Source organism: Somniosus microcephalus, chromosome 16 (assembly GCF_052327205.1).
Source record: "Somniosus microcephalus isolate GS21.2 chromosome 16, FLI_Smic_1.0, whole genome shotgun sequence".
Classification (NCBI taxonomy): domain Eukaryota; kingdom Metazoa; phylum Chordata; class Chondrichthyes; order Squaliformes; family Somniosidae; genus Somniosus; species Somniosus microcephalus.
Genome location: NC_141002.1, coordinates 81,104,183 through 81,119,640, shown reverse-complemented (window position 1 = coordinate 81,119,640; position 15,458 = coordinate 81,104,183). Strand labels below are relative to the sequence as shown.

The 15,458-nt window shown below is 45.2% G+C and overlaps 1 protein-coding gene across 3 annotated transcripts in view; it reads left to right on the top strand.

The window, feature by feature from the left end:
- Nucleotides 1–1,995: 1,995 nt before the first annotated feature.
- The window catches only part of LOC147106322 (thyrotropin-releasing hormone-degrading ectoenzyme-like), a 155,670-nt gene continuing 142,207 nt past the window's right edge, over nt 1,996–15,458 (top strand). The window contains exons 1-2 of one of the 3 annotated variants that reach the window (XM_086009318.1): nt 1,996–2,261; nt 3,012–4,277. In XM_086009318.1, coding sequence (XP_085865444.1) covers nt 3,544–4,277 — 734 coding nt within the window. In that variant the 5' untranslated portion in view covers nt 1,996–2,261; nt 3,012–3,543. Of the gene's footprint in view, nt 2,271–2,570; nt 2,834–3,011; nt 4,278–15,458 lie in introns of those variants that run through there. The other 2 variants (XM_086009319.1, XM_086009320.1) reach the window with 2 other exon arrangements.

The window sequence follows — 15,458 nt, the reverse complement described above, 5'->3', positions numbered from 1 at the left end:
TCTTAATACCTTTGGTTAGCCAAAATCTATCAATCTCTGACTTAAAATTAACAATTGATCTAGCATCAATTGCCGTTTGCGGAAGAGAGTTCCAAACCTCTACCACCCTTTGCGTGTAGAAGGGCCACCAACACCTTGGCCGACTTGAACAACCTACCACCAACCGGTATCAAATCTAGAAGGCTATTTTGGACCATCCCCTCAGCCTTGATGACCGATGGTGAAATGCTTGGAAGAACTGCGACATACGGAATGGATTCCTTACAGAGGACCCCACAGTGCAACCTGAAGGATCAGACCTTCCTCGCAAACAGTGGACAACCATCAACCGCCTCAGAACCGGCCATGGCCACCTTCTCCATAGATGGAAGATTAAAGCATCCCCATCATGTGACTGTGGAGCTCCTAATCAGACCTGGAGCACATCACTGAGCACTGCCCTCAGAGGAAATTCGCAGGCAGCCTACAAGATATCCAAGCTGTTACACTTTGGCCTGGATATCTGACTTAGATATTGACATTTGATTTGTTTTGCTACTACCGTACGAAAGAAGAGTAGAAATGTTTCCAAATTTCACTCCTGAAAGGTCTGGCTCTAATTTTTAGACTGCCCCCAATTATTGGACTCCCCAATCAGTGGACACAGTTTCTCTCTATCTACCCTATCTGTTCCTTTTAATATCTTGAAAACTTCGATCAAATCACCCCTTATAACATTCTATACATTCTCCATTGTTTTTGTTTATTAAGCATCTTTGATTTATCATATGCCAGCCTTTGAAACATAGACATAGACATAGAAGATAGGAGCAGTAGTAGGCCATTCGGCCCCTCGAGCCTGCTCGCCATTCAATGAGATCATGGTTGATCATCCAAATTCAGTACCCTGTCCCTGCCTTCTCCCCATATCTCTTGATCCCTTTAGCCTTAAGAAATATATCCAACTCCTTCTTGAATATATTTAATGAATTGGCCTCTACTGCCTTCTGTGGTAGAGAATTCCACAGGTTCACCACTCTCTGGGTGAAGAAATTCCTCCTCATCTCTGTCCTAAATGGCTTACCCCTTATCCTTAGACTGTGACCCCTGGTTCTGGACTCCCCGACCATCGGGAACATCCTTCCTGCATCTTTTAGAGCTCATCATTTAGGTGTGCGAGGTGTTTTATTATTTTAAATCATTTTTCTGGTCACGACGGCCGTGCAACTTCCGTACAAGAGTCCTGCTGCAGTCTGGGGGGTGCGGGGGGGGGGGGGGGGAAGAGTTGTGTCAAACGGCTGCTGTGGGCGATTAGGGACAGTCAGTGCCGCCAGGTGGGGTCATTGGTGATAAATCTCACTCACTCACTGCGAACCACTGTTAGGACAGCAAGGATACAATCGAACAGTCCTGCCGACCGCCTCATACATAATCTGCACACAATTAAACCCTTAAACATCCGTGTTGTGCGGCACCAATGCGCAAACAGTGGGAAATTATAGAATGCCAATAAAAGGGGCATCTTACAGATCCCGATTGGAACTTCGCTCTGTCAGCGCGGACCAATGTCATCCGCCCTGGTCTGTTTAAGTGCAGTCTGGGGTGTCCGAGCCAGCGGTTCAATCCTGCTACTCGTGGGAAACATCGGCACTATTAGCCGATTTGGCCATTTCTGAAGAGAGTGCAAGTGTTGTTCATTGTTTGACATGTTGCATTGAGTCATTTTGGAATCAGTCGATCTACCTCTCTCTGTCTGTAGATATATAAACTATTTTATGATGCTGGGACTAATGAGAAACGTGCTCAATAAATCAAGTAGCGTTGGCAGCTTCTTTTGCAAGTTTAACAACTCATTTAGCCTTTATTAATATGAGCTATTTCCGGGGGCGAGTGCATTTCTAATCTCTAAAAATACACAACTGCAGCAGATTTGTAATTGCAATGACAAATTGGGTGGGCGAGTGAGACTGGTGACCGAGTGCGGGGGGAGAGTGCCAATCGCCCTCTCTGGATGTGGGAGGCTGGAGCAGCGGAGGCAGACAAGTGACGCTGGCGGGCGGTTCAGTGGAGCCGCTCCAACCGCTTGTCAATCATCCGCGGCTTCCTCCCGGGCACAAGCGGCGCAGCGGGAACAGCGAGCGGAGCGGAGCGAACTCCAGCAAAGGCAGAGAGCGGAGCCGGAGCAGTGCGAGCAATCGGGAACTTCCTCCTCAACCTGCAACTCACAACCAACAACACATCTGTCTACCAGCAGTTCTGCAGAGATCCCCAACGCAGCAATGGTGAACGGGGTTTGTTTGAGACTTTTTGAAGTGCATATATTCCAAATATAAATTACATTATTATGCATATATATATATACTGTGAATTTGCTCGTGGTTGTTTAAATATATTTTCTGGTGTTTGCTAAACAAATGAAAAATTAATAAAGGGAGTGTGGTCACATAATCTACCACTGTCGCGTCGTAAAAGAATCTGACTTGAGTCGGGACCCAGACAACACAAACGCATTTATCTTGGGACAGCATCTCTTGCTCTGTCTTGATTGCTTTAATTTATCTTGGCTGCTTGGGAAGAAAGGTCACCGGAACGTGGCTGTACCAGTGTGTTAATATGCACAGGGCTCTATAGCAGCAAGCAGGTTTTCAGTGATTTTCTTGCTATTATGATCTATTGTTTATGATGTGTTTCTGTGTGCATTTTAATCGGATAGTAACAATCCATGTTACCATCGAGAGGGTGCCAGCCGGTCTTTGCAGAATTGCAAGTCGTTAGTATTCGTGCAACCATTTAGTCTTTCCTTTCAATTTTGCTTTTTGCAGCAGAGCCCGAGGGAGTGCTGCTTGAACCTAAAGTGAGAATCCACGATTTATTATTAAGTATGAGTGTTACCAAAAAATAGTGTTGGCAGCAACCTATAGCAAGGCTGCCTTATGAGCTGACAGTTTGCCATGCTCCTAATATGATCTCCCCAGTTATCAGGGTCTTTTGCCTGATATCCATACTCTAACTGAATCTCTCTCCTTTAACAGGCAGCAGACGGAGAGATGTGACAGCTGTTGCTTTGGTGATCTGCACTTTTCTCAGGAGGGTTGTCCAGGGCGTGGAGGACCATGGCATCTTGATCATTCAGCTCCGAATTTGTCCGTTCACAAAAGATGCTAACGCAGTGGAAATGGTGATTCACCACTGCCAACAGCCATTGTCACTACCCACAGCAACAGCCAGATCCTTCGCCGAAAGAGTATTCCTTTCCAATACCGAGCCGCAAATTTCTGAAAACATGGGCTTGCAGGAGAAATTGACAAGTGGAATGTAATCTGCTGCCTGACAAACAGCCTCTCATTAAACTGAGAGAATACAATCTCTTTTACATTATAGACTTGCAGGCCAATATTAAATGCAAAACCTCCAATGACAGAAGATTGGATTGTTTTCCCATTTAGAACGAAGATCTGCTCTCCTTCCGTACATCTGACTTAGACTGGCGGCCAAGGAGGCACCTTTATCACCATTTTCTTTCTGGTAACCTGCGCCTTTTTAAAGACTAGCAGTGGGAGTGTGATGGCTTTAGAGGATAGACGAGACAAAAGCATGTCTTTCACGCAGATGGTAATAGAAGAGGACTCCTTGAGGAATGGAAGGGGGCTGTCTGATCAGTGGGCTGATTCTGTGGTGGTTCGACCCAGGACCACTGAAAGGCACATCACCGTGCACAAAAGACTTGTACTGGGCTTTGCCATTTCCATCTTGGGTCTTATCATTGTCACAATCATAGCGGTGCTCCTGAGTGTCAAGTTTGAGGAGTGTACTAATGACGGCAGCAACAGGGTAGGGAATGCTACCGTGCACATTGGGGGCAAGTTCAACCAGACTAGAGAGAGCCTCAGCAACCCCAATCACAGTAAAACCGTGGGACAGCCATGGGCACAGCTAAGACTGCCCGCTTCTGTAAAGCCCCATCATTATGATCTGAACATAACCGCTTTCATGGACAACTTTACTTTCTCTGGCGAAGTCAGCATTCAGATACACTGCGTGAACTCGACTAAGTACATAGTGCTGCATGCAGACAAGCTGCTGGTTGAAGGGGCAGAGGTCACTGTTGCAAACAGCTCTGACCATCTTGGGATTAGAAAATATTCCCTATATCCGCAAAACCAAGTTTTAGTGATTATGTTGACCAGGGAGCTGAAGGCACAGAAACGTTACACTGTAAAAATAAAATACAGCGCCAACATAGCAGATGAGCTGCTGGGCTTCTTTCGGAGCTCCTATGTGACAAGTGGAGAGAGAAGGTAAGTTTACCAAAAGTTAAATAGTTAATTACCACCTTGGCCTATTAGAAAATAGTAAATATGAACAAATTGTGAACCGAACTGTTGAGCAATTTAAGTATGTTTTAGCTTAAATAAAAAAGTGATTATCGTAACAGGTGTTTGCAAAATCACAGAAAACTCAAAGTGCAGATGTAATACATAAACAGACTCACGATAGCTTTGTGATATACTGTATAATCTAGAATAGATCTTTGGGATAACGCATTTGCTCAGAGCCACTAGTGAGTTCTGGGTCATTCAAGATTTGAAGGGGAAATTTTAGATTTATCGATTATCCTAAATAGCACTCCGTTGGACTTTAAAACTATTTAAAAGGTACTTTAATTTTGAATTACTGTTATTAATATAAAGTGTGGTTTAATACTCTTTATTGGCTGCTAGAAACAGACTCTCAACTCTGTAAGTATCTGGGCACCATGTGGAAAACCTCCCAAATTCAGGAGAAGTATTGTGCTTTAGTGGTGTGACACCAACTCGGCCATGTGTGGGTCTGTTGTAGACTGATTGATAGAGATTGATTGCCATGATTAGTCAACAACTCCATTATCGTTGTATCATGCGACTACCGGGATGGTAGAAGGCGAACTCGATCGACCTTGGTCTTTTCTTGTCTAGCAATTCCTATGTTCCTATGTATAGTTTGTTAACATTGTGCCAGCAGAGGCTGCTGTTACCATGCCTGCTTATATCACTGAATGTGGAAAAGCCAAGCTCCACGGGTCCACAGAGCTCTGATTACTGGGCGCAGCCTCCTGGTAATATTTCTAATGATTGAAAAGAATTAATGGGATAATCGGCTCTTTTCAGACACCAGAAATTGAATCATGATACATTAAAAAAAAACTTTTAAAAGTAATGAAGTATGCTGTGTGCGGATTGGGGAGTGGAGTACAAGTGGGGCAACAGCCTCTCCTCCAGATGGTCTTGCTATTGGTGCCAGATTCTAATTTCTGCAAAAAAAATCAGCAGTCTTATAGTGCACATTTGGCATTAGTGTTGGTGCGAAAGATCAGGTCACACTAATGGCAAATGTACAGCGTGGCTATAAATTTGTAGTACTGTCTGAGGCCCATTTACAACTGGTTTCAGCAGTGAGTCACAGAGCGACTATGAATTTTTAGGCAGTGTTAATAGAAAAAAATGGTTAATTTTATTGGCATCTAATATACAGATATAAAATCTGCTCTTGCTTCAAATCCAGCAGTACTGTACAGCAAAGTGTAGGCGCAGAAAGATTGATGACAGGCTAGTGGTTACATAAAAGGTGTTGAGTTATCCATTCAAATGGTACGAAAATGAATTTTGTTGCCAAGTTCCAATTTGTTCTGTACTTGACGCAGGTACGAGTACAGAATAGCCATTCTGGTTATGTACAAGTTTTGGCAAATAAATGATCTGTCCATTTCAGAAAAATTCACATAACAGAATTCTATCTTGAGGAGAGGAAGAGAAAATAACAAGTAGCGATCATGAGTGCAGTTGTGCCAATTCCTTTCACAAAGATTGTCCTGAGTTTGATTCCTGTTGAGAGTGACGGGATGAAAGTCTCCTTACCCTGCTGACAGTAAGGCTTCTGTTTGAAATAGGTTTTGACAGCCTCAACACGTTTCCATGTGGATTCATACTGTAACATTATCCAGTATTTAACACTAATCAGTAGTAAAAAAAATCACATTCTAAGTTTAACTCTTGTGGTAAATTGAAAAATTCATATTGGCACTTCAGTCTTCTAGTTTAAATAAGAAGTGATAAATGTAATAGATAATTGCTTGGACAATGATGCTAAAACACAGAAAACCCCACAGTTAATGTGCAGATGTGATTTAATAGACAGACTCATGATAGCTTTGTGAAAGGCTTTAGAAGGTACAATACTTTTTGAGGGAGAGCAGAATCAAGGGAGTTTTACTGTACATCTGATTATGGTTCATCTGACCTGGGAGTATGTGGTATTAATAGGATTTGCCAAAAATTGAAAGAATATTCCATTCCCTACTCTCTGAGGCAAAGGATGTAGGTTCAAGTCCCACTCCTGCATCTGAGGACATAATCTAGGTGGACACATCAGTGCAGTGTCTAAGAAGATCCCACTTATTGAAGAAGAAGAGTGAAGAGTTCTCCCTATGTTCTGGCCAATGTTAATCCCTCAACCAACATCACCAAAACAAAATAATTGATCAATCATCTCATTTTCTGTTTGTGGGATCTTGCTGTGTGCAAATTGGCTGCAGTGTTTGTCTATAAACCAACAGTGACTATGCTTCAAAAAACAACTCTTTGATTGTGAAGCACCTTGGGCTGTCCTGAGTATGACGAAGGCCTGTATAAATGGGAGTTCTGTCTTTCAAGCATGCAACATTGGCTCATATTTTCCTTTTTTTCACAGAATGGGTTATTGACCCATGTCTTCTATGTCAATAATGGAGGGATGCGCTGGTGTAGTGAAAACAACACTCACCTCTGATTTGTAGGGTATTTCCAAATTTGCAAGTGTTAAGAGAAGTAAAATGAGCAATGAGCACTCGCCTGTAATAATGAAGTGCTCATACTTGTTAAGCTGGCAAAGTGCCAGTTAGATGATTCAGATGTTTTCGTGAATCTGTGGAATGCACAAAACCCGATGGCTGAGCAGCAGTGCAGAATGTCCAAGACGGCCACATGAGGAGGATTAAGTAAAAAGTATTTGTTTTTTAAAAGAATGAATGAAAATCAAATGAATAAATTATAATCCCGTCCTTTTAGCTATAACTTCATTCACTTCAGAGTGTGAGCTGCCTCAGTGATTAGGTTTGGGGTTGGGTTGATACATTTGATTGGACTCGATGATGGCAACAAAGATTGGGTGGGATCTTCAATGACAGTGTGGTTGGGTTGGGTTGGGCTATTTATAATAGGAGACAAGTTAACAATTGAGATGTGGCTGCATCCCAGCATCTTGCATAGGTCGACACTGTGCACTATTTGTTCAAGCTTTGACATCTTGCTTATCCTCAGCATCACTTACATGTCTGCTGTTAGTGAAATAGTTAAACTTCCTTTAACACGCAAGCTGAGGAATTTTCTGTGTTTCTAGGCACATCAGTCCTAAACAGGGCAACGTTTTCTGTGCCTCACTTCCTGTAACACCTAAGCAAGGGATAAAAAAAAATATAGGCATTGGTTAATAACAAAAAAATGGCTCATTTCTAACTCAGACCTATCCTCGTTCACATTTGTGTTAAGGTTGGTGCAGAGAAGCAAATATGCCCCACTATTGTAGCCTGTGGGAAAATGATGATGTGTAAGCATAGACCACATAGCTTTTTGGGAAAAATTCTATCATCACTTCATTTGTAAGTACAAATTACAAATGTCTGTTTTCTAATAGCATGTCTTAATTTCCACTCCTTGTTTGACCTTTGAGCATTAATGGTATATAAATATTGTGTGCTGGGCTTCTTGTTTTTTTGCCCATATTATTTTTGTCTCATGCAGTGGGCAGATTCTGTAGGGCTGATAATACAACCACAGGCACCCCTTATTATTGGGCACAGAGGCTTGAGGTGTTTGATCTGTCTAAGGTGCTCAGTACACCCGATGCAGCCAGTCAGTGTATAGTGCATTCACAGTCTGCTTACCAGCATGGCTCAATAAGGCACCATATTATATACCTAATATACCAGCGCCTATTTGGAAAGGACGTCAAAGTGAAAACCTTACCTAAGAATAATAATTTTTTCCCGAGAGACCTTCCACCCAGCTTACCTTTTGCATTTGTGGATTTTAACCTCAAAGGGCAATGTTCTGACGTCGCCACCACGATTGCACTTCCTCCGCTCCCTCACCCCCAAAAGAAGTCTTGTCACAGAACTAGCAGCCCTTTATGAGCTGTTGGCTCTGGAATCATAGAAACATAGAATGATTACAGCACAGAAGGAGGCCATTCGGCCCGTCGAACCCATGCCGGCTCTCTGCAAGAGCATTTCAGCTAGTCCCACTCCCCCGCCCTTTCCCCGTAGCCCTGCAAACTTTTTTCCTTCAGGTACTTATCCAATTCCCTTTTGAAAGCCACAATTGAGTCTGCCTCCACCACCCTTTCAGGCAGTGCGTTCCAGATCCTAACCACTCGCTGCGTAAAAAAGTTTTCCCTCATGTCGCCTTTGGTTCTTTTGCCAATCACCTTGAATCTGTGTCCTCTGGTTCTCGACCCTTCAGACCCTTGGAAGTTCCACCCTCATGAACTTGATGTTCTCCTAGCATGTCCTTTGCAACGAGCCAAGAGCAAAATGTAAGTATAATGATGAGCTGACCTTTCATTATGTGGAGACATCAACTCATTTTGGATAGCTTGAATAGACTGCTTCTGGAGAATAGGTCCTGGCACTGTGCAGAAGGCATCACATTATCGGTCTCTATGTGTAGTTATGATCTGTGCTCATCCAAGCCTTACCTCCTTGTAGTGTACAGATCATTTTTAAAAGGAGGAATAGAAAGCAATTGACTTCCAACCTCCACAGGGTAAGAGGATTGGCTATTAACAATATTTTTTTGGTGGCAAGTTAATAAAACAAAAATACAATCAAATGGAAGAACAGGAAATAACTTGACGGGGTGCCCTCAATTTCTTCTACTCCTTTTTGTTAGCAGCATTCTAAAGACCAGACATTTGTATGCCATTCCATGTTAGAATAGTGACTCACAAAGTAACACTGGGCAGCCAGCTGGTGGCGCCGTCCAAGGAGTATAAATACTCGGGCGTGGGCCCAGCTTGCTCAGGATGTTTCTGTAACCAGGAATTAGTGATGTAACTAGAAATCTCATGGTTTTGAAACAGTTGATTAAAGCCTTGTTTTACACTCAAACCAAGTGCTCAGTAGTCTTTTTACATCAAACACGCAGAGCACTAAACAGATTTTCTTCACATACCTATGTCAGGCATTCGGTAGCACCACTACTGACCAAGCTGGCCGAGTCCTGAAGGACGCAACTGCCAGACTAGGACTGCGGCAGCTGGTGAGAGAACCAGCACGAGGGGAAAAACCTACTTGACCTCTTCCTCACCAATCTACCTGTTGCAGATGCATCTGTCCATGACAACATTGGTAGCAGTGACCACCGCACAGGCCTTGTGGAGACGAAATCCCTCTCTGTTATATACTCTCTGTTTTTTAGCCACAGATGTAGAGGTGATAATTGATTCCCGCAGGTCATCAGTTCAACAATCCCTTTTGCACGCTAGGCAAACATTTAAATTGCTATTCGCATTTATAGTAACTTAAGTACTTAACCGGACTATTAAGTACAGTTCGATTCACTGTAATGGAAAATATTGTGGTTTTGGATCAATTCTCTAACAGTAATTACAGTCCCATAGTACTATTTCACAAATAGCTTGAGGAATGAAATGCCATTAACCATTACCATAAAAGCATTAATTTTCATCAAAGATCAGTATATGGAGCTGCCCTGATGGTTCAGTTGGTAAATGCACTGTTTAATGTAGGAGTAAATATCTCAGAGATGTGTTATAAATAATTTACAATATATCACTTATGTATATAACTACATTAGCAGTGGCTCTATGACTTTATACAAACTTTTTATGTGCTTTTAAAAAATTAATTGATGGTTTTGCTGATGAAAAACAGATGCTTCATGTAAATTGCAGTCTGTTACACACAGCAACTTTTGATGCTGTCGTGTTTCAGGATTAAAAACCCCCCCATTTTTCCACAAAAAAGATTGGGGGAAAAAAAGAGTCACTTTTAAATGTTGATTTCTTAAAAGCAAAACTTATTCACATATGACACGATGACATGCAGATGACACGAAAATTGGTGGAGTGGTAAATAGCAAGGATAAAAGCCTCAGGCTACAGGACGATATAGATGGGTTGGTCAGATGGGCAGAACAGTGGCAAATAGAATTTAACCCTGAAAAGTGTGAGGTGATACATTTTGGACTAATAAGGCAAGGGAATACACAATGAATGGTAGGACCCTAGGAAGGACAGAGGATCAGAGGGACCTTGGTGTGCATGTACATAGATCCCTGAAGGCAGCAGGACAGGTAGATAAGTTGGTTAAAAAGGCATATGGGATACTTCATTAGCCACGGCATAGAATATAAGAGCAGGGAGGTTATGATGGAGCTGTACAAAACGCTAGTTAGGCCACAGCTGGAATACTGTGTGCAGATCTGGTCGCCACACTATAGAAATGATGTGATTGCATTGGAGAGGGTGCAGAGGAGATTCACCAGGATGTTACCTGGGCTGGAGCGCTTCAGCTATGAAGAGAGACTGGACAGGCTGGAGTTGTTTTCCTTAGAGCAGAGAAGGCTGAGGGGGGACCTGATTGAGGTGTACAAAATTATGAGGGGCATAGATAGGGTAGATAGAAAGGAACTTTTCCCCTTAGTAGAGGGGGTCAATAACCAGGGGGCATAGTTTCAAGGTAAGGGGCAGGAGGTTTAGAGGGGATTTGAGGAAAAACTTTTTCACCCAGAGGGTGGTTGGAATCTGGAACTCACTGCCTGAAAGGGTGGTAGAGGCAGGAACCCTCACAACATTCAAGAAGCATTTAGGTGAGCACTTGAAACGCCATAGCATACAAGGCTACGGACCAAGTGCTGGAAAATGGGATTAGAATAGACAGGACTTGATGGCCGGCGTGGACACGATGGGCCGAAGGGCCTCTTTCTGTGCTGTAAAACTCTATGGGGGAGAAATTCGGTTGTTAGCGCCACCGATTAACGCCTAAAGAGGCCGAGAAGTGGGGTGCTAGCCAATTTCCGGGCAGGCGCAGGGCGCCCTGCACCTCGCCCCATATTAAGCATGCATTTAGCGGCGGCTAGCGTCCGCTCATGGGCACAGGCTGATTATGATGTCATTTGAGTGTACAACGCCTTTTGGGCGCCCCGGACCGGAAATTCAGTGGTGCCCCCCTCCGTAGCGCCTGGTGCTAATAGTGACAGCTTACCTGGAACCTTACCAAGTTGCTCTCGGGCTGGAGGAGCGTTATTTAAAGGGGACTGGTGTGGTTTAAAAGCGGCAGCCATTTTTGGAGCACAACTTCCTCGAGAGCTACAAAGAGTTGCTGAGCTGCACACTGAGAGTCATTTGACCACTGAGCCAGCGCAGGCAGACGATCTTCAGCCTTCTGACCATCACCTTGCTGTTGGTGAGCCTTGACAACGGGGAACCTTCCTGTGGGCACTTATTATGGGGGCATTGGAGGGGAACGTCCTTCTGCTGAATCATCTGGAAAGGGCACTGAGACGCTGGGAGAGGGGGGTGGGCATGGCCAGACGGAGGAGGGCGAACAGACGTCGCCACAGCAGACCTTACATTGGCAGGGTTTTCTAACAGCAGTTTTCCTACATGAACATGCCGGAGGAGCAGTGTGTCAGAAGGCTGCGATTTAGAAAGGAGGTGGTGACTGAGCTGTGCCAGCTGCTTCAGCTAGATCTGCAGCCTCAGATAAGGTGCAGGACATCTCTGTCGGTGGCTGAGAAGATGCCTGCTGGCCTGAACTTCTACGCGAGCGGCTCTTCTCAGGCTGCGCGTCAGCGGCCGATCAGAAGTAGCTTCTAGGCCCCTCTCACGGAATGCTTGCTGCCATTCCAAGAACAGGAATGGAACTGGTCTGATACCCCCAAGCCTGTGAAGGGCAAGATGCATGTAAATAGCAGGCTTGGCCATTGTAAATGAAGAAAGTGTTTCATTACACAAAATGTGGTTCCTTCAAACATGAGAAAGCTATGGCAACAGAAAGCAAAATTAATACACTGACACATAACTGCCTCTCACACCCGGGAGACTGTCCAAAACATAAATCACATTCCGACCATCTTCCTTGGCCTTGATTCCACTGCGCCAACCAAAGCATCCAGTGCCCCATCAGTGAGGCGTTCTGCCCTCTGCCTCACCCTTCCCATGTCTTGCTAGGCTGGTGCACCACAGGTAGGCCCCACCGCTTTGAAGGCCTACAAGGCAGTGAGTGTGTCTGGTGATGCCAATTGACCTGCCCTTTTAAGAGCTGGCCGGCGCCAGTGTGTCTCAGGGAAAGTGATTATTGACAGCACCTTCGCTGCGCCCCGCCACCGTGAAATTGGGTTGCGCCGCCGGGTTAGCGCCTTAAGAGTAGCGTGCAGCGCCTGATTTAGCGCTGCAATCACCTTTAGGGGCGCTGCAACCCAATATCGTGCTAGGTGGCGCTAAATTGCGCCTGGCGCTAAACTTTGCGCATCGCCAGGACTAGCGCCCCAAACGCGGCTATACCGAATTCCTAGGCCTATGACTCTAAGTTTAAAACAAAGCACTGAGATGATAGGTGGTTAAAATGCTAATGAGCTAAGCTTTGATGTTGTTTCCCCATAAAATATAAAAAATAAGCAATTTGTTAGCCTGTATTGGCAATCAATCAATAAACACCTTGTTGTGTCGGGACGCTCTGGTTCTACCCTTTCTGAGTATGAAAAATCAGAGACAGAAATATAGGTAGTCGGACAAGGTTTTCAATACAGAAAGCTGCAACAACAACAACAACTTGTTTTTATATCGTGCCTTTAATGTAGTTAAACATCCCAAGGCGCTTCACAGGAGTACTATAAGCCCCAGAAGCTCAGAAGGAGAACGCAGGTCATTTAGGAATTATTTTGATCATGCCTAAGTGTTCACTTGCTATGAAATAAAACAGCTTAATGATTCGTATCTGGCCTCGTCATACCAAGTGGTTTCTCAGTCAACCTTTGAAAAGATTGAAGAAGAACACTTGCAAAAGATACGGATATCCAGTTCAGTTCACGAAGGGGTTTATTGTTACATGCCTGAGTTACACTTATATAAGTCAATACTGGGCAGTGTAAGCCAACTCTGGCACATAGGTGTGGGATCTACGTACAGGAGTGACGGATGCCAGTGAACTGTAGAATATGTCTGTGGAACCCCCAAATTTGTAACAGATGCATATGTGAATATTACCCGTGCTTATGGTTTAATGCAATGGGCGTAGAGGTCCCAACAACATGTGTATTTTGTGAGCACAGTTACTAGCAAATAAGCGTGTAAGAAATATCAATTGTTTGATGTTAATGACAACAAAACAAAACTATAGAGCATGAAGGACACACACTAGACATCGCTAATTAGATCCCCTATTGAGAAAATGGAATATGCATTATTATAGCTTCTTTCCGTGTCAATAACAAATTGACATTTTGCATTTCAAGACTTCATTAATCAAGTGTATGCGTTCCTTTAGATCAGTCTAACAAGTGGGGAAAAAAAGGATTAAACTGTTATCCCACGCCATCTATTTATACAGCATGTAAAGTAAATTTGTAAGCCATAGCATTAAGTTTTAAAATGTGCCTTTGTTTCCCATTATAACCAGGGTTGTTGCAGGACTGTGTGCTGTGAAATCAATGGCTGGGAGTTTCCTCGGAGCTGCTCTGGCTCTGTCAGTGTAACTTTACCTCAAGTGCAGCAAATGCCTTGTTTATGCGCATAAATTCTGGGGGTAATTTTGCCAACGGGGAGCTTTTGGAGGCGGGACTCCCACTTGTCGGGTTTCAGTCCCGCCTCCAACAACTTCTGGCCAACCCACGCTATTTTCCCTTGATTGACCTTGTTAAGCCAGCCCAGCGGGCTTAGCAGGCCAATTAAGGGAAAGCCGGTTGCAGAGAACGCCAACGTATGACATTTCGGCCTAGAAATTCAGTGCCCTTAGCGCCGATTTTGCGGCGCTAGAGGGCCTAGCGCTGCAATTGGCGCCGGCGCCTAAATTGCCTGGGGCCCTTCCGCCGCGGTAGACCGGTAGCGCTGCGCTGGCACCGATGACGTCATCGGTGTGCGCAGCGTCCCGGTTGCCATGGTAACCCGCCCGAACTGGGAAATTGACTTGCGGCCGCCTCGCCCGTGGCAGCTGCAAGCAACGTTCTGGCAGAGGTGCCTTGCACAAGTTTGCGCCGGCGCATTAAAGGCCCCGCGGCGGCCGGCCGCTTTCCCGCCGCCCGCCTGGCCGCAGCTCCCTCCCCGGACTTCCCCCCCCCCCCCCCCCCGCAACAGAAGCAAGCCCGGCACTTGTCCGAGGTGCCGGGCTCATTTTTAATAAGATTATCGCGGGCCGCGGCCGGGTGCAGGCAGGTCCTCCTTAAGGGAAGGAGGAGGCCTGCACTTCCCGAACCTGCCGCACCGCAGCGGGCGCCGCAGCGCCGGAATAGCGCCGAAATTCAGCGCATAGCGCCAGTTTTCAGGTGCTAACAGCTTTCAGCAGCGCCGGCAGCCGTTTGGGCGCAGAAGTAGTGAATTTTTGGCCCGACCAGCGCGACTTAGCTCCGGCACTAACTTCCGGCGCTAAAGCCGTTGCTGCGCCAAAACCCAATTTCTAGGCCTTCATCTGTCAAACATTTTTGACAGATGAATTGTCATCGTTTGACAGCTCTGTGAAGCTGTCAAACAGTGACATTTCCTGTAGTTTGATGAGGTCTTAAATTCAAGACCTCATCAAACTTCTTTCCTTTACAGAAATGAGATGGTTGTTGCATCTGAGAATGCAACGGCCATCTGTCATCCCCAAAGTGGAGGTGCGAGACTCTCTGCATACACACCGACGGAAGCCTGTAGGAAGAAACAAAGGTAAGTACACTTTTACTAACGTTTTGCACTTACCTCAGATACTCACCTCTACACTCTTGCACCCATCACTTACCTTCACACCACACTTTTGCACCCCCCGACCCCCCGCATACCCAGTACTTGCCTCGCTGAGCTGGCAGGTTTCGGAGCCTTCGGGAAACCCGCACCTGTAAGGGCAAAAAGGGGATAATCCTATTTTCTGCCTGTTAATTACCTGTTAACAGGCAGTTAATAGGCTTTAATCCCTTCCTGCTTCCAAGGAGACGGGACCCGGCGCGGGACGGCTACCCGCCTCCTGGCAAGATGGCATGAAGGCGGGTTGGGTACCCGCCCCCAGATTCTGCCACTTTCCTGGCAGTCCGCCTCCATACCCGCCTCTCCAGGGCTGGCAAGATCGCCCCCAGGGTTTCTGCTGTATGTCTAGTGAAGTTTCAGCAGTGGAGAGGGAGCACCTCCGAGAAAATTTCCAGCCAATTAAGTGCACCCACATCTTACTTTTTAAAAGTGTTTTCTCTGCTTTT